General features: G+C 37.0%; 1 protein-coding gene across 2 annotated transcripts in view; it reads right to left on the bottom strand.

Moving 5' to 3' along the window:
• Positions 1 to 1,091: 1,091 nt before the first annotated feature.
• cpm (carboxypeptidase M) overlaps positions 1,092 to 20,081 on the bottom strand; it is a 34,016-nt gene continuing 15,026 nt past the window's right edge. For both annotated transcript variants that reach the window (XM_060889974.1, XM_060889975.1), the window contains 6 exons: positions 18,266 to 18,435; positions 8,731 to 8,918; positions 7,713 to 7,883; positions 6,430 to 6,582; positions 4,269 to 4,417; positions 1,092 to 2,888 (listed from right to left, as the gene is read on the bottom strand). In XM_060889974.1, coding sequence (XP_060745957.1) covers positions 2,649 to 2,888; positions 4,269 to 4,417; positions 6,430 to 6,582; positions 7,713 to 7,883; positions 8,731 to 8,918; positions 18,266 to 18,435 — 1,071 coding nt within the window. In that variant the 3' untranslated portion in view covers positions 1,092 to 2,648. The remainder of the gene's footprint in view (positions 2,889 to 4,268; positions 4,418 to 6,429; positions 6,583 to 7,712; positions 7,884 to 8,730; positions 8,919 to 18,265; positions 18,436 to 20,081) is intronic.

The raw sequence follows: 20,081 nt of genomic DNA, 5'->3' as shown, positions 1-20,081 counted from the left end.
AAATGTTTTTATTCTTTGTTATTCAAAGCTTTTTGAGCTTTGTTATTTCAGTTCTTTATTCAAAAGAGGGAGCAAAAGAAATAACACACTTAGAATTAAATATATTCCAATATATTGTGTTTTAATCTTATATTAATGTGTTACATAGAAACATACACAAGCAAAAATAAAGGTTGTTCCCATAAAGCACATTCCAGCAAGATCATACTGGTTAACCAGCTACATCAGCCCCGTTTTGCTTGATAACACCATGACTATGCTGGACACCCAGCACTATACCAGCACTATACAGTGTACCAGCACTGACCAGCATTATACCAGCACTATACAGTGTACCAGCACTGACCAGCATTATACCAGCACTATACAGTGTACCAGCACTGACCAGCATTATACCAGCACTATACAGTGTACCAGCACTGACCAGCATTATACCAGCACTATACCAGCATGACCCAGTAAAAACCAGCCTGGACCATCATGGAATTCATGCTGGTATATGCTGGATTTTTCAGCAGGGAAGTAAGGGGTTTGAACCAGTTTACTGTGTGTGTGTGTGTGTGTGTGTGTGTGTGTGTGTGTGTGTGTGTGTGTGAGTGTGTGTAGAGAGATGGAATAACAATATTGGCCTTAACAAACTACTTTTTAAAAAAAAACTCTAAAGGCAAAAGAAGAAACTTTCATTGTTTTTTTTTTTTTTTTGTTTGTGATTGTTTGCATTTCCATCAAACTACAGGGGTTTTAAATAAGAGAATTGGTGCAAACAGAACTGACTGTTACAATATTACAATAACTCAATGTGGCAAACGTAAATGAGTTCAAGATTAACATTGTGATGTTCTTTATTGTACATATTACTAACAGTATGAAGAAGGAAAAAAAACATTATGTAACCGAATAAGATTGTGGGAACATTCCCTTTGGCCGGTACTGCAATATGGACACCAATTTAATATAAAACCACTAATTGGTTTCACTAACATATGGGAAGAAAGAATAAACTGAGGAATGGCAGGAAGGAAGCATTTCTCTTTTGAAAGGGAAACAATATAATTTCATCCTTTTATTCACAGTCATTTTCTTAATTGCCATTGTAGGATTCCAAAACCCAGTTTATTTAAAGGCAAAAGACAAAAGTGAATGTAACAATTTTATTCAAGGCACAAGTCAATATACCAGTATGAGGCCAGGATGAGGTAGAAGAGAAAAGAGCTGTTTTTGGCATAGCCATTTGAGTTCATGGAACCAGAATCTGAACACTTTCACTACAAACGTATGTGTTTCAGAAGAAATTAAATGTTTAAATGCTATCAGTAAATAAAAGTACTGTTATGGCTTGAAAACATACCTGCATCATTTGAAATTCTGGATAGCCCACTGTCCAAAATAATTGACAGAAATTCATAAAAAACAAAATAGACAGATATACAATAATATGATAAACACACAATAAAACAGCATGTTTCGATGCTAAATTTAAGATTATACTTTAGTTAATAGCAATTAGTTAAGCACTTATTGATTCAAGTTTTTTTTTTTCCACTTGTAAAATCCTGCCTTTTACTTCAAATCTTAATTATTCATGTTAAATGTTAGACTATGAACCATCAAACATCATATGTATGAGCTTTAAACACCAGTGGGGAAAAAAAAAATTCCCAGGGCCCATGTAAAAAAATCTTACAGGAAAACTCCACCCTTTTATTTATGAACAATAAAAATTATTATATTGAAATAATTGTGATTTGTGTAGCATTTCTAGTGTAAATTTGTTGCTTGATGCTATATATTTGTTATTCCAATGAATTTTCTGCACAGATATCCTAACATTTCTAATGGTGTTTAAGACATTTTCAACTGATTAATATCTTAAACATAACAGCGAATGATTAGACACCAAGCTGGACATTACAGTAAGTTCCAGAATGCAATGCACATACAGGTTGTGGACAAAATCCAACTTGCTTGTTTGTAACAGGTTAAGGTTTATGATATGACAACTTGACAGAGTTGATCAAGGACCTTTATATTACCATGAGCAGAGTGTACAGATGAGGAGATGGAAGAACGAGACAGACAAAAGTGCTGCTGCACTGCTACGGAGATGAAGCAAGGTGCTCATTCCCAGCGGCGCCACAATCAATGGGTAGTCAAACAGCATTGTGGGAAATATAGGAAACTGTTTAATCTTTTATTATAAAAAAATCTTTGATGTGACTGGATATTACATATTGATTTATAATATTGATATGCAAGTCATGTTCAGGGTGACTTTTTACTTTAAACCCAAAACTGGCAAGATCTCAAAGAAACTGTGTGTGGAATTACACAGCCGAAGCTGTCAGGCCTGAGACAATTTGCACTTATATATCAGCTGCCGGGAGTTTTGGTTTCCTTTACTATCGGCGCATCAGTAAGCTAGGCAGAGGAAGACAAATGCGTTCCATCATGAGCTCCCAAAACAGTGTCCCTCTCTGATGAGTTCTTTAAATGCAATATTCCGAGTCAGCTGCTGGCCTTTAAAGGAAAGAAAAATCCTTAGAAACTAAAAAATATAGCAAGACAAAAAACATGGCCCGTGTGGCTGTGCAATAAGAGTAAAGTGTGCACTTTTTCATTTAATCAACAGTCATATGAGTCATATCTCCTCACAGAAGTAGTGTGTGAAGTGTGAGGGCAGCGAGTGCAGTGATGGTGCTGGGCAGCAGGGCAGCGCTGTGGTTCTTGCCCTGTTTGACTTTAGGTGATGGGCAACTGGGCTCTGTTGTCACAAGCACTGTGCTGGCACTTTTCTGAAACTGGAAGTAGTGTGTTAAAGCAGTGAATCTGTCCGGACCATACGGCACTGACACAGTTTCTGTGAGTGGCGTGTATCCTGGATATGTCACCTGCAAAGATGTTTGATACATAGATTTTTACATTATTGTTAGACATGTTTGCTTCACACAAATGCACTGCCAGGCTCCCACATCAGATTAAACTTGATAACTAACACAATTTTCTTGTGTAATCGCTCCAGAGCTCTGCTTATAAGAATACGAAAGTTATATATTATTATAGAAATCAATATTGGTAAATGACTGAAACAAGTAGTTATGACTATTATCTGATTTTTCAATAATTTGTCAACTGCAGAATCATAGTGTAGAAGCTTTTTTAATTATAATTCCTGTATAATATATTAAATATAATTCATAAACACTACATAAAATATTTTAAGCATAACATATCTAAACCTGTGATATAAAACAAAGTATATGCTTACATGACAGACAGCTGAGGCATTATAGAACTATTATGTGAGACTGTATATGCATTTTTTTATTCTTGAAAGTTTGTATATGTTATTTGCTAACATCACATTAATTTAAGTGTTTATTTAATATTTAAATAGTGTGAAATCTTCTATAGAATTGTCTACTTTAATTCTTTAATTTAATGCACACAACATTAAAGTAAACATGTTTATGATCTGTGATGCTTTTTGATGCTGGACCAATTAGTATTTTTGTCTCTTTAGCCACAAGGGCAGCTTTCTCAGGGAGAAAACTTTAGTTTTGACATTTACTGATGATCTGGCATGCGCTGAACTTCATTTGACAATTAAGTAATACCCTGATTCCGTTCCTTTCAGTCCTCCATTGCCAAAAACTACTTTGTCTACATCCTACTCAACCATGCTTCTTTAAACAGCACATAATTCATCCAATCTGCCAGATCTGACTTTCTTTAGGCTGTGTGTGGCTTTCAGCCCAAGGCGTGAATTACCCACTTTGCGTTAAGTGCTTTTCATTTCTCACTGAGCCTCATTTCCTGGAGCAAGTGAGAAGAAAACAAAACCATTTTCATGGCGCCTGGCATAAAGTAAAAAGTAGTGGTGCCAGATTCTATTTACATTCACTTAAGAGAGGAAAGAGACTGTGAACTGGAGAACTGATGGTGGATATATGTCAGCCCAATATTCCAGGGCACACACTAATTTGGGGAAACAGCTTTGCATGATAAACCCTTGTCACCATAAGGTTGTGTGATCCAGTGCCAAGACTGCAAGACAGCAGCTATTAGGCCCTAGCTAGAAGTCAAGATCTTAGAAGACAACACCCCTGCAATATTTTCTGATAGTTATGACATCACTTCTGATAATTAAATTATTATCTATATAATACCACTTAATTATGTAGCCCCATAAATGTACTATGCAAGGTAAAAGTTATCTTATGTTGCAAAATCAAAGCCAGTTTAACTCACAGCAGAGGGCTTGTTCTCACCGTTATTGTATAGTTTCCTGGGAGCAGCAGCCTGTAATACTCTCCATTGTGATCTGTCTTGAATGGACAAAGATTTTTCCTACCCTCTATCTCCACTGAGGCATTTTGGACTGGAGCTCCAGTTGAGTGAAACACTTGACCTTTTACACCTAACAAGAAAAACAGATTGAAGCTTCTGCATTCGTTAAGGAATTAAGAAAGATTTTCCAGCACAGATGAATCAATCCTACATTGTGATTGATTAGGATTGATTAGGCTGATTAGGATATAAGGCACAAGAACAAAGCATAGAACTAGAACAAACAACAAAAAAGGAAATTCTAGTAATGAAGTCATGGTGGAAAACAAAATATGCTAACAGGGTGACTACATGATCTGCTTTTGTCTGTGATGGTTAAAAGTATAGCATATAGCATAACAACTTGCATAGCTTGAGTTATTTCTGCAGAAACGATGCATTTCAGTTGCTAATGTAAAATGTAATCTTTCCACTTTCATAAGCTTAATTTAAGACTGGATATGTGGAACTGATATGGTGCCCATTGTGTCTAGACGTTGAGTTAACGCAATGTTCCCAGGACATTGTTTGTCTTGTGTGCGCCATAATAATCTAATATAGTTCTAATGTAAGAATTGACTTTAAATTAAATCTAACTATAAACCAATAAAATGGAACCGCACAAGCTGTCATGTGTTCTTTGATACTGAAAGTTTCACATCTTAACCTTCAAATCCAGAAGGTTTAACTGATAAACAAAATCATCTGATGAACTCTAAAATAGTGTTGAATAATCATGAAACATTGACATCAATGTTTAAATAACAAAATGTAAAATAATCAGCATCTACCGTATGCTGTCACAATGTTTGCATGTATGTTATTTAGATGTAGTTATCAGATAAACCCAAAAACAGCAATCCAGATTCTGGGAAAGATTGTTTAAGAAAAAAGTGAATAATCGTGTGATATTCTGGGACGTGAAGTTCAGGATGGGAGTGCAGTGAGATGTCACAACCAACTGATACACTTGACTGAATTGTTGCATTCAGATATTTATCAGGGTTATTCACTGAGTTGCTAGTTCATCTGATACAGAAGTTACAATACAGATACAAATCTTATGACTCAAATCTCTGAAGGGTTTTTTGGCTTGACTGAAAATCAGTCCATAAACCTTTGACTGGCTCTATACACCAATCACAACCAAAACAACTAAAAAATTAAATCTTATTCAAGATTTAGTCCCTTTAGCTGTTAATAATAATAAGCTCTACTTTTCTGAGGTTTGCACTAGATGTTGGAGTGTGGCTGTGGAGTGTGGCTGTGTGCGACACTGATGTTGAGTGAGGAGCTCTGGGGTACAGCTGGTGTTTCAGTTCATAATAAAGGGTGTGGTGTTATGGTCAGGGCTTTGTAGAGAACCTCGACTTCTTCCACTCCAACCTTAGCAAACCATGTCCTCATGGAGCTCACTTTGTTTACCGAGGCACTGTCATGCTGGAACCTTTTAGGCCTCATAGTTCCAGTGAAGGGAAATTGGAATCCTACAAAATCCAAAGAAATCCTATACAATTGTGTGACTCTAACAGTTTGTGGAAGCAACACATATGGGCACTGCCTGGGGCAATGAACAGAATATATTATATATTTGCAGAGTGATTTTGCATAACACATAGAGGAACGTGTAGGTCGGCTGGTGATGGCATTTGTTAACAGTAATTTGTTAGGAACATGCAGGTTTATACAAAACCTATACGGTGAGAAAAACCTCAAATAATTTGTCAACAAAATATTCAATTAGACTTCATCTTCATGCAAGGATTAATCTTACTTTTCAGTAACATTTAGCTTTTATTATGAAATGGTTGCATGGCTATAATGCAGCCTACAGTGATGATAACTGATAAATTTCCTCAGTGAACTGAATTAGTCATCAGAGGACCTCTACAGGTGTAATGTTACTGAGAGCAGCTCTTATGCATTAGACCTTCATCTGTGAGCTCAGATGTGATAGTATCACTGGGTCATCTTACAGATGTTACAAACCAGTAAAGACAATTAGGTCATGTTGAAACAAAAGCTTTGTCATGACAACAGGCAATGGATACTGTGTGGTGTCATTATCTGTGTTGTGTGTTTTGCTGGGTGTATGTGCAGTACCTAGATGTACTTGTTGCATGTAGGCCAGCAGTGCAGGCTTATTGGCCTCCCACAAGCCTGGCAGGTCACGTTCTGGAGGGAACTTACAGCAGGACAACTCAAGAGTGATCTCTAAACACTGAGCCCAAACATAATTGTAGTCCTGCATCCCACCTGAGAGAAACAAAGAGAGACAGCATCCATGCATACATATATAAATATAAAATGAGTTACCATGCAGACTCTAGAGCAAACAGAAAGCATGTAGCAAACTGTAGCTTCATATACTAGCATTCTAGCATTATTGTAAAATAATTACAAACATTTCAATTGCTTTTTGTGGTAGAATTTTAATGTTGACCTTAACAGTTACCCTAAAATATGTATTGGTAGAGGCTGTCAATTTCCTCCTGCTCGTATTTACATGCAAAGTGCTTTTGGGGCTCCATTTCCACCAATTATGCTTAGACTGCTAACGCTGCCTGGGGCAGTGGAACAGAATATATTATATATTTGTTGAAGTTTTCATGTTCTCAACCAAGCTACAGGTTTATATTCTATAAATATCAAATGGTAAGAATTTGTAAAGATGTTTGGAGATAACTCCGGGTTAAAATAATAGGCAAGCTTTATTATCAAACACAAACAAAAGTAGTCCAAAATGCATTCTAAATGATCAGATCAAAAAGAGATGAAAAATAATCACATTAAAAAACAGTTTCAGTAATGCAAGACAAGAGTGGCACAAATAAGACTTAACATACTTCATTCTGGGAAGGTTATACACACACACACAAACACACACCCACACCCACCCACAAATACACACACACACACGCAGACACACACCCACACACACACAAACACACACCAACACACACACACCCACACACACACACACACCCCCACACACACACAGAGACAAAGTGGTGAATGAGCAAGTGGGAACAATCAGAATACAGCTTGTAGAAGAGTGTGGGTGTGGATTCACACTGGGAATTCTGGGAGTTGTAGATCCCAGTGATCTGAAGGTTTCATAAAATTTTACGATTTAGTAAAAAGTAATTTTTTAGCATTAAGAGTTTGAAAGATTTTAATTTAATTTAATTAAAGATTTAATTCAGATTCAGATTCAGATTTAATCAGAGTGTCATGTTGCTGAACCCCTCTATCTACATCAGTGTTTGCCATGAGACCACGCAGGAAAACGCAGGAAATGTTCAGCATTAAACCAGCATTTTATTGACTGTTACTGAAATATGAAACTCTTTACAAAGAAAATTAGAAAATTATGAAAAAAGTACCTTCTAGTGGATACCATCTGTAGCCATTAGTGATGCCGTCGGTGAAATCCTTGGAATCATAGCACTTGTTTGCCTTTTGCATGCTTGCATGGTTGGTTGAATAAGTCTTAGCCAGGTGGACAAAGACATCATTATCTGGAGAAATGCTGGAGTCCCCCTTCAGCTCACTGCCTAAATAGTGTGTTCAGAGTGTATCACATCACAACATCTCAGAAAAAAATTAACAGAAATAACAGTTTAACAGGAATAACAGTTTAACAGAAACCAGGATGCATACTCGGGGCTATACAGTAGGTACAATCTGACTCATTGCCAAACACAAATACACATTGCATTTTATAATCCATATTTCTGAGCAATTAATACAGACTTTATTCATTTGGTATCATTTGGGGCTCAGTGAAATACTTTATATGGGATATACTGATCAATAAATCATGGCTTTATCAATCTGGCCCTTAATTATAGAAGTAAATTCAATTATTTAACCATCTATTTAACTTCTGTATGCTTTAATTCAATTTGAATGTATTTGTATACAGTATAGCACTGTTAAAAATTTACATTGTCTCAAAGCAGCTTTACACAACATAAGAACATACAAGTTTATTATACAAAGATTCATAATCTAAATTTTATATACTGTATTTCTGTACACATGATCATTTCTAGAAACCCAGGTTTAAGAAAATATTCCACAAATTTTAAGGTGTGATGAGGCCCAGTATGAATCGGAGTTATGATTCCCAACAGAAAGTTGGTCATTTTCCAAAAACAACACAAAGTGTTTTATGACTTGTCATTTTACTGAAAAGACATCCATTTTACATAGTTTCCTGTGTCAAATGACTTGCAGTTTTACCCCTGAATGTTACAAAGAAGTGATTCAAAAGAGTTGAATAGTACTAAATAAATGTCTTCTGAAACCTCACTACATCAATGATTATGCACTTTCTGAATCTGTTTAAGTAGAGCGTCCACAACATAATCAATTCTAAGTGCACTGTGTGTTACTAACCTCCGTTGCTGTTATCATAGGGGTAACTAGCCACCACTGCTCCTCCATGAAGGTTAGCAGAGAGGACAAACAGCTCTGTCTTCAGCCACTTTATCACAGCTTCCACCTCCTTTTCTCTCACATGTTCAACATTACTCATGAATGCATCCGGAAAGTTCCGGTTCAGGTCCACACCATTTTTATTGAACCTGTAAGTGCACAGCAGTCAGGAAATACATTAGCATAATGCTGAATAATGTTCCATGCACATTTGTGTTTCCATTCTTGCTGGAAGACAGAGAGCGATCGTGCCTCTTTCAGCTCGGGGACATGTATTCATTGGGGTCAAGTGTCCATTATGGGAGCTGTTTAGTGCAACAAAATAGTGCACGGATTCAACTGCAAAAAAAATTACACCCCATGATTGTTATGGGGTCTGCTGAGAGTCTCATGCCTTGTGTCTATGTTGATTCTATTCATTGTCTATTCTATTAACATATACATCTGAATTCAACATCAGATTGGCAGATTTTCTGTAAACAACAGCAATTAACAATATGTGTTCAGTGTTTATGTGAGTTAAATACACTATATAACAAGCAAAAAACACTGAATGATCTCAGTCAGGAACACACAATCAGCTCAGAGGCTGCCAAACTCAGTCCTCATGAATACCAGCATTGTGGTTCTGTTCCAGGACCAAAAACTTAAAGCTGAGTAATCACGGCGGTTAAGTAAGCTTAATACCTGTGCCAGGTGTGTAAAGGCTTCTAGCTCTAATAGGTGACACCTTCAAATATAATGATATAACACACACACACTCAACTGACCCATGTGCAACTAATGAGGTGTTTTCTGCAGTGCTGTGATGGACACAGTGAGGTAATCCCTCTTAATTCTTACCACTAAGCTTCCCAACCCAAGCCGCTCTGTTTAAAAGTGCTGTGCTCAGAGATTCCTAAAATACACCCTAATGTGAGGTGTTATTATATATAGCCAGTAGTTATTCTACAGAGGCACCTGAAATGTTGGTCAGGGTTTATTAAAAATTTAGTTACCCTTTTTTACCTATTTATTTATTTATTTATTTATTTATTTATTTATGGTTTGCTTTTGCAGTCACAATACAGTTAATTATTGAGAAGTCAAAAGCAAAATAATCGTCAAATGCCGTCAAATGACTGGTTCATCTCTAACATAGCTCTACACCCCTTCTTTATTTATTTATTTGCTTGTTTACTTATTTGCATTCTTACAATGACGTATGTAGAACAAATTGTTATAGTCATTTTCCTTTGCAAATGTGGTGTTTGAAAGCTCTATAAACATCCCTCTGAAATAAGCTTCTCTATATGGACTTTCTGGTGCCAAGCCTTTGAAGGAAGAAAAAACAAAACAAGTAGTTTCAGCACATTTCACATTTTTCTTTGTTCTACAAAATTGGTTGGTTTCTTTTTGAGCTTTTGTGAAGACACACCACAAGTAACCCCACATTCAGTATCCATGAGTTTAAAAAAAAAACTATTTATTATCATTGCTAGTAATATGCTACTGGGAATGTGGCCCCATCATTATGTTAATCAGTAAATGAATAATAATTTAATATTAGTTTGTTGTACATAAATAATATAGAGTTCGGGATTGTGTTAGTATTAGACATACGAAGTTCCTCTTATGCACAGACATTATTACTGTTCTTCTGCAGTACAACATTCATTCATTCATTCATTCATCTTCTACCGCTTATCCGAACTACCTCGAACCACCCCTGTGCCTATCTCAGGCGTCATCGGGCATCAAGGCAGGATACACCCTGGACGGAGTGCCAACCCATCGCAGGGCACACACACACACACACACACTCTCATTCACTCACGCAATCACACACTAGGGACAATTTTCCAGAGATGCCAATCAACCTACCATGCATGTCTTTGGACCGGGGGAGGAAACCAGAGTACCCGGAGGAAACCCCCGAGACACGGGGAGAACATGCAAACTCCACACACACAAGGTGGAGGCGGGAATCGAACCCCGACCCTGGAGGTGTGAGGCGAACGTGCTAACCACTAAGCCACCGTGCCCCCCTGCAGTACAACAATAAAACTTTAATCAGACTGTTTATTTTAAATTCTGAGTGGTTTATTAGATCAACTTGTGTAATATTACAGTCATGAGCAATACTCATCTGAAATTCCATATCCCAATTAAATACTTTGATTAATTTTAGGTCTTTTTTGATCCTGAAAATGATCACACGTGTTCTTTTAGTGTAATCAAGTCAAATGCAGATGTTATTAAGGACAGCATTTTAGTAAAAGAGAAAGTAAAAGATGAGCTCATTAATGAAAACAGTATTAGGCTGATTATGCTGTCAGAAAATACACAATTATGCCTATAATTATAATTAAAACTAAGTATAATTTAAATGATTGTAATTAAAATGTATATGCAATGTAAAATTCATCTTGTTATACTATACATCTCTGACATACTGAATCCCAGATGGATCATTTTCAGAAAGTTAAAATCAGGATATTAACAAATGGGACAGAAGTTAAAAACTGCACCGCAAATACGCAAGTAAATATATGTATTTTTTTGTATTGTGTACAATGTGTATTTGATGCATATTTATACATATGGTGTGCAGCAATATGTAATAAGGGTTAACTGAGTAAAATGGTTAAATGTAATTCAAAAAATATATTGGTATATTTAGTATAGAGGGGTTAAACAAAGAAGCTAGACAGGGGTGATTCAACAGGTGATCACGATTAGCAACATTAGCACCAGAGGAAGAGGAAATACTGGGAATATAATAAAAGTTCTGGACAAAAACAAGACGGACTGAGAATCAAGATTTTGATATTGAGATAAAAAAAAATGTGTTATGGCTCTCGCTTGGTTATTTTAGTCCAGCTGCTTCTCTATCAAATTTTAGCATTTCAAAAGGGATACTTGGATTTAGTGAGTCATAAACTGACCATTCGTGTGTGTGTGTGTGTGTGTGTGTGTGTGTGTGTGTGTGTGTGTGTGTGTGTTTGCCTTTTCACAAGTCCTTTGGTGTTTATTTAAGCTTTAAATCTTCCATCTTGTTCTTAAACTGCCAGAAGAATTTATTAACTACTGAATATAAATCTGACAACAATATGGACCATCACCAAATATAGAGGGGAGCCTTCAGCCACTGAAAATGAGTAATGCAGTGTTTGTTTGCTGTGACCTTTCTGGGCACTGAAGACAGTTATTATGAAATGAGACTGATGTACGTGAGTTCGGAGATCAATATCATAAATATTACACATAAGTTAACTGAACTTAAGTTAGCTCATCCATTTACTGGAGTAGAGGGTAAAGGATATAAAGTGCTTGTCAGAGCATTGATGGTGTTCTATCAGTCCACATTCCTCTTTTCTTTAAAAAGCTTTTAATGGAGGCATACTCTGAAAGTCTAAACATATTCAGACCTACTGTAAACTGCAAGGTTAAATTAGTTCAGAATGAATAGAGTTCTGGCATGTAGATGTGTCATGTTCTTTTGTTATATGAAGCATGACATTTTTTTGTTTGTTGCTTATATACACAAGCGTAAGTATAAAGGTTAAAGAAAAAAACGATATTAAGAGTCAAATGACCAGAGCCGATCGGCCCTATACACTCACTACGCAAGTTGCGTAGGGCCCCGCAAATTACGCACGGCCCCGCCTCCCCCTGCCTCATTTCACAGCACATGTTAATATTTACTGTGTAGATGACAATATAAAGTGGAGCTATCCATCTGGCCATGAGAAAAAAAAAGAGAAAAAAGAGAAAAAAGAAACAAAATGAGAGTGAAATGCGAGAACAGCAATCAGGTAAACTTGTGTTCGCTTCAAGTTTGATGCCAGCAAGAGCAAATAACAGTAAAGTTAAGTTGATGTGATTCTGTCTCTAGTCTCTATCTGACTAGCTACATTAGCTGTGCAGTGCTGCCAGTGCATCTCTTGGCCTGTCTGTCACACAACAATTTATCGCGTGAACATTCACGTGAATAAACGCCCAAGGGCAACGGTGTTTATATACGGGAGCTCGATAACCGCACCGCCTGTGAACATGCGTTCATATGCCCGTGCAATCGTGCACGAAATGACACGCGCGCTTTACAGCAGCATCTGTGTGGGGACCAGTACAAAAAGTAGCGTGATAGCTCTCCTAAATGACAATGTTTATAGTCTCTCAATCAAGGTTACAACAACGTTAATGCAATATGGTAACCAATGGATTTACATTGGAATGGGCATAATGCCAGGTCAATATGAATGCACATCCCTCAGTAAATACTAACCATCAGGGATCAAGTATTGCTCTAATGCATACTATAAAACACAGTGATACGGTATGACAAGCCATTTTAGCTTTTATACATTCACAGTTTTCAATACTTAAAATGTAAATATTAAGAGTGTGATTTTTAGTAGTAACCATATTTTTGATATCAGAAATTACATTTAAATTCAATTGCTAATATTCAACTCAAAATTCTATTTAAAATATTCCATTCAATAAAGATTTGTTTATACCTCATTTAATTCTGTATTGTTTTACTCTTTGACCAAGAGATGGAGCAAACTTTTTTAAAAGGAGGGAGGTTTGTAGTGGGAGCAGTGGGGTGTCAAGTGTGAATGTGTGGCAAATGGCTCACGGGTCTGGTAGGAGGGCCCCTTAGCAGAATTTTGCTTAGGGCCCCAGGGAGGTCAGGATCGGCTCTGCAAATGACAGCTACCTTTTATTACTTAACAGCCAGAGATTCTGACCTTTTGAATGCCCCATACTTATAGTTAGCAATGGTGAGTTTTGAGCTCACATCTTCAGACTAGGACTGTGTGATAGGGCAATGCATATTGTAGGATGATAGAAAAATTTCTTCTAATGTCTAGATATTGTCTATAATGTCTATATTGTCAATATTGAAGGTGTCTGTCATCTGGACAATCAAACAAATCAGAAATTAGTCATTTGTAAAGTACTGTACGTCTCATGACTAGTCATGAATGTATGCAGTTATTTTTTATTGACAACTTTTCAGCAATGTTATAGATAATGTGATCTAAAGTTTCAAGAGATAAAATGATCCAGATTACGATATAAGATTTTGTCCAAATTGCCCAGACCCAAATCAGACATATGACTGTTGTTTACAAATGATGTTTTGACCCTAATGTTGTAGCCAATGCCTGATCATTCATTCATTCATTAATTCATTCATTTCTTTTATATCTGTGATTTCAGCCAAAACATTGTCTCTAATTGTGGACTTATATTAACATAACCAAATACATTATGGTCAAGGATTGAACTAATGAACAAGAGACACAAATCCTCATAAGATAACATGAATGTACTATAGCTGGTGTAGTGGTGATGCAGTGGAGGCCTGAGCTATAGACCATGCTGTGTCTCAACACTATGCAGCCATTATTATTATTTTTTTCATTGTTTTCAAATGCATGGTGAAAGCATTCAAAAAAAAAAAAAAAACATTCCGAATACAGATATAAGTGGCAACAAAACGCTAGAAAACACAGCTGTGTAATATTGTATTTAGTGTCTAGAGTATTTACACTAGGAAATCTATCTGTATTCCAGTTGTACAGTAAAAACAGCCAGATGATGCTTGATGACAAGAGAAGACAACAGTGACATACTATTAATAAGTGCATACTATTCGAACTAACCTGCCCCATCATGCAGTTTTCAAATAGCGAAAGATTTATAAAAGATAATGGACAGAACCAGTATGGCCACTTGTGCCACTTCTGTGTCAGGATTTTAATCGTTATCATTAAACATCATTAAAGACTAAAGTAGTAGAACATAATGCAGACTATTGTTTTACTTTTTAGTATTACTCCTCTAGTACAGATAATATATGCATTCAGTAAAACCTATTTAAAAGTATGGACCATCAATTTTTCAATAGACTTTGAAATAAATACTGAGTCAGTAGTAAATTTGTGTGCGTGATTTAGGAAACAGTCAACAATTAGGCTGATTTTATGAACGATCTCCTGTCAGTCATGTAAATTGCTGATACTGATGTACATGGAGTGTTGTTTATTTATCAGGTTGTAGCCACAGAGGACGGATGTGGTTGACTGGCTTGGTATTTATCTGATGTCAAATGTTGCTGTGCCAGCTTTGACAGGATGTTCACGTTAAGAGCTACAATAACGAAGTGTAAGATAATATAGCATGTAGAAAAAGATACTAGAAGAAAAACACAGCAGGACTGCGCTACATTACAGCCTCCCACTCTTTGTTATTTTATCTCTCATTCTGATCTCAATTCCATCCTGCTACTTCAAGACATCTGTTTCTCTTGTTTTAAGGCCAAAGTTGTTGGTTTTTTTCTCCTTTCTCTCTTTGTCTCTTTCACACTGTCTGAGAAACTTGTTCGGTGTCTGTATGAGCTGCAGTTTAGTGACCCGTTCTGTGTAGAGGATATACTAAGGGGCGATATACTTTGCTTATAGATGGTTTTATTCATCTCTAGGATATCATTGGTTATAGCATAAAATGATATTAGAAATACTTTGATATATATTTTTGATATATATTTTAAAAACAACATTACATATATGTATGTAAGATAATATCTAATATGATCTTAAAATGTCGATGCATTTCAATTGTTTAGTTTCCAGATGATGTACTATTACTGGTACAGATGCTATATTTTCTTTCATGAATTTATCTCTCAGTGCATTCAAATTCATTTCACAGTGACTGTCCTGCTTACCAAAAGTGTCCCACGGGGCGTTTGCATTCCATGTTTAGCTGCAACCTAGTGAGCCAATTCTTACCCATTAAAAGAGGAGGCTGTTTTGAATAACCATTTCCTTCACCCAATTAAACTACATGAGTGTGAGCTATGCTGAGGGATATTTTGTAATGAACCAGCGTCACATGCTGTGAAATGGAAATTTGTGATTCATTGCAGTCACGCAATGCTATAGGATGGCTTAACATGCTTGAGGGAGAGCACTAGCTGTCTTATCATGTATCCATTACCTATAAGATGCCTACTACTTTCTGCATGATACTGGCAAAGGCATAGAACCAAAACCAAGTTTGAAATGTTATAAATAGTTTAAGAGAAACTTCACCTTCTACTAAACTTTGGAAAAGCTCAAAAATTGGGAGGCACACACTGACTAAAAAAACTATTTAGAATCCTGAATTCACATTCATGCTTGAGTTATGTGCTCCATCTGAGCATTAAATCAGTATTATATGTCGGGCTGAAATTTGTGTCTTGTGCTTTCAAATAACATTTTTTTTAGAGAAGACAGCATCTTAATCAAAGATATCGCTCATCTCAAGGACCAATTATTTATGTATAAAATTACGAGCACTTGCTTATAGCTAAGTGCAAACTTATCAGGTGATTGTTTGAGCAGCATCTATTTTAAACCATGAACATGGTTTTGATTATGGAAAAAAAAAAATCAAAATTAAAAAACAATTTCACTGGCATTAATAATCGGACAACATAAAATAGTATAGTAATAAAGTGACAAATTAGTTTCTATACTGTGCACATATTTCAATTTCACAACATCATTTCATCTCAATGGATTCTTTAAGACGTGCACACAATAAACATCCAGTGCCCCCCCAAAAAAATCCTATGAGACATGTTGGATCAAGTGCTGTTTTATAAGCTGTTTAATAGTGAGGATAAAAGCCATATAGTCATATTAAAGCAAAATTGCATTGAATAATGCAAGTATCACAACAATTCATACAGCAATACAGTATAAGGACAAGAAACTACAGTAAATTTTTTTATGATGTCTGTTTTAATGCTTGCCATATTCTCACTCTATATCTCTATATCATCATAGTAGTTTTTTTTTTTCCATTTTTTTCATTTTTAAATTGCCTCTTGCTTTTATGTAACATAATATTTCATTTCACAGCAATAAATAAATAAATAAATAAAGATTTCTCAGACTGTTACTAGTGTTTGTGGTCTGGTTGTTATTTAAAAACCCTGCAGCAGACACGTATACGGCAGAAAATCCAGGAGGAGACGTGTACTACATGCTTAATTATACATAATTTTTATAATCTGAATGAGGAACCCAAAAAAAATTGCCTTAAGCATGTACATAACTCAGAATAGGAGGAACTTTACCTGTGTAATATTTGGACTTGTATCAACACTGAATATGGATTGATATGTTTGAAAGCAACTAATTTAAGTATTTAAATAAAAATGAAGAGTATCATTACTCCAAAAATTATAAATATTAAAACTATTATTTTATTATAATTGTATATAATTGATATCTTTTTATTATAAATCCAATCCATTTATATTTAAATTCACTTATCATATTCATATTCATAAGTATCTTGGGGTCTTAAGTATCTTGGGGTCTTGTTCACGAGTGAGGGAAGGATGGAGCGGGAGATCAACAGGCGGATCGGTGCATCTTCTGCAGTGATGCGGTCGATATACCGGTCTGTTGTGGTGAAGAAGGAGCTGAGCCGCAAGGCGAAGCTCTCTATTTACCAGTCGATCTACGTTCCTACCCTCACCTATGGTCATGAGCTTTGGGTCATGACCGAAAGGACAAGATCCCGGATACAGGCGGCCGAAATGAGTTTCCTCTGCAGGGTGGCTGGGCGCTCCCTTAGAGACAGGGTGAGGAGCTCGGTCACCTAGGAGGAGCTCAGAGTAGAGCCGCTGCTCCTCCACATCGAGAGGAGTCAGCTAAGGTGGCTCGGGCATCTGTTTCGGATGCCTCCTGGACGCCTCCCTGGGGAGGTGTTCCGGGCATGTCCAACCGGGAGGAGGCCCCGGGGAAGACCTAGGACACGCTGGAGGGATTATGTCTCTCGGCTGGCCTGGGAACGCCTCGGTATTCCCCCGGAAGAGCTGGAGGAAGTGTCTGGGGAGAGGGAAGTCTGGGCGTCCCTGCTTAGACTGCTGCCCCCGCGACCCGCCCCGGATAAGCGGTAGAAAATGGATGGATTATCATATTCATGCTGGATTTTGAGCAGTTGGGATAGATGTTAGCTTTCACAATCTAAAATCTTTTGTAAGATGATATAAGTTACTCTTTGCTGAGATCAGCTCTGCCCACATGTTTGACCTCTGAAACATTCAGTTTAAAATCATTTCAACACCTCTGCAAATTATCCATCGGCTCACCGTCTCTGTCTTATCACATCATTCTCTAACATAACATCTGTGTTTACGTTGTTGTGCACAATCGTCATTAATTCCCTAAAGTTTTTCTTATTGTTTGAAATTTATACAGATGATACAGAGAACCCATTGTTTGAATCCCCACATGTTGTACTATAGGTTGTGCTGTTTAGCTGGAGTTTTGCCATTTTGTAATCATGCATAAACCTATTTTTGGAGAATGCCTGTCAATCAAATAGTTTCTCATATAGAATCCATAATGCAGTGTGTTAACTCTTTCCCTGTCTTTCTCTCTCTCTCTCTCTCTCTCTCTCTCTCTCTCTCTCTCTCTCTCTCATTCTCTCACTCACTCACCTGCCCTGTGAGTACATGCAGTCACGTCCTGATGACTCGAAGCCATCTGGATTCATTGAGGGCAGGATGTGTATACGCATGGAGTTCATCAGCTTCGTCACAAAAGGGTCACTCATATAGTTGAGGGTCAGATAATCGATCAGCTGGAGCAGCAAGACTCGCCCCACCACCTACACATATACACAAAAAAAACACAGATGTAGATAAAAATGTGACTATTGCAATGAGTTAATCCATTGTCTAGTTATCATACAGTGGACTCTTTGGGGTGTAGTCATAAAATTTACTTCTCACAGAAATGTAGCACAATGCATAGTGATTTCTTGTATCTCAGGAGCCTATTTCTCAATGACCAAGGAGAGACCAACATCATACTATAGCCAACCAGTGCTTACTAGAGATGTAGTTAATGAGGAAACAGTTTTAAATACCTTTTCACACTGCACTTAACCCTGAGTTATTGTTGATCTAAATGCCACATTCAACCCCAGGCTAAGGAATGTTTCACACTTGTAAATGAGAAGAGAAGAGATGCACAGAAACTGAATGCACAGAAACTGAAAGTCACCAGTCACTGTTGCACTAGTTTGCACATGTTGTACTTTCAGCTATATGTATCATATATATATATATATATATATATGTATACGGTCATACAGTATACAGTATATATGTCAGCTATATATGGTTAAAATGACAATAACAGCTTCTTGGCTTGACTTGACTTGAAAAATTATCAGAAGTTGGATATTGACTGATGAAAAAGCCAAATAAGATTACAAAGCTGTGAAAGATAACAATGCCTACACAGGCACAGAACTACAGACACATCCATTTTGCTCCTAACTCCTTTTTGCTACCGATGCAAAAGCTTCAGACAAGCTATTTTTTTAATTGAATCACAGCTTGTATTTATCCAATCATGGCTGATGATACCACAAATATGCAATTTAACCCAGGTTCAATCATTCATTCATTCATTCGTTTTCTACCGCTTATCCGAACTTCTCGGGTCACGGGGAGCCTGTGCCTATCTCAGGCGTCATCAGGCATCAAGGCAGGATACACCCTGGACGGAGTGCCAACCCATCACAGGGCACACACACACTCTCATTCACTCACGCAATCACACACTACGGACAATTTTTCCAGAGATGCCAATCAACCTACCATGCATGTCTTTGGACCGGGGGAGGAAACCGGAGTACCCGGAGGAAACCCCAGAGGCACGGGGAGAACATGCAAACTCCACACACACAAGGTGGAGGCGGGAATCGAACCCCCAACCCTGGAGGTGTGAGGCGAACGTGCTAACCACTAAGCCACCGTGCCCCCTTCAACCAGGTTCAATCCATATATTTAATTCTAGTTAAGTATTTAAAGTGTGAAAATTCCTTTTGTTTGCTTTGTCATTAGTAATATTGTAATGTAATGATGGTTCTGATTGTGTTCTTCTTGTCTTAATACTCTCTTACTGCTACCCCCTGCTCTATAGTGCTCTATAATGAGGAGTCTTTAACTGATAATAGGAAAATGCTAATTTGCATCCTACACATCTCCACATTTCAGTGTTTAACACAGAAGTAAATCTCAGGGTAAATGTAGAACCATGAAATCTGTTTTTTTAGGTCTTTAATTACAATGTCTGTCCTATTGTCTGGGCTTTCGCCCATGCCTTCTATACTCCAAAGGTTTGGGAGAGATTAAGGCTGTCGTTCTCAACCAAAGAGCTAAACCAATTTTGCTCTCTGTTCATGGAAGGCTATAATCATGAAAATTATATCAAACATCATTCTCTGCTTATTTATATTTTAAA

Source organism: Tachysurus vachellii, chromosome 16, assembly GCF_030014155.1.
Source record: "Tachysurus vachellii isolate PV-2020 chromosome 16, HZAU_Pvac_v1, whole genome shotgun sequence".
NCBI lineage: Eukaryota > Metazoa > Chordata > Actinopteri > Siluriformes > Bagridae > Tachysurus > Tachysurus vachellii.
Note: the sequence above shows the minus strand (reverse complement) of the source record. Positions and strands in the feature narration are given on the sequence as shown.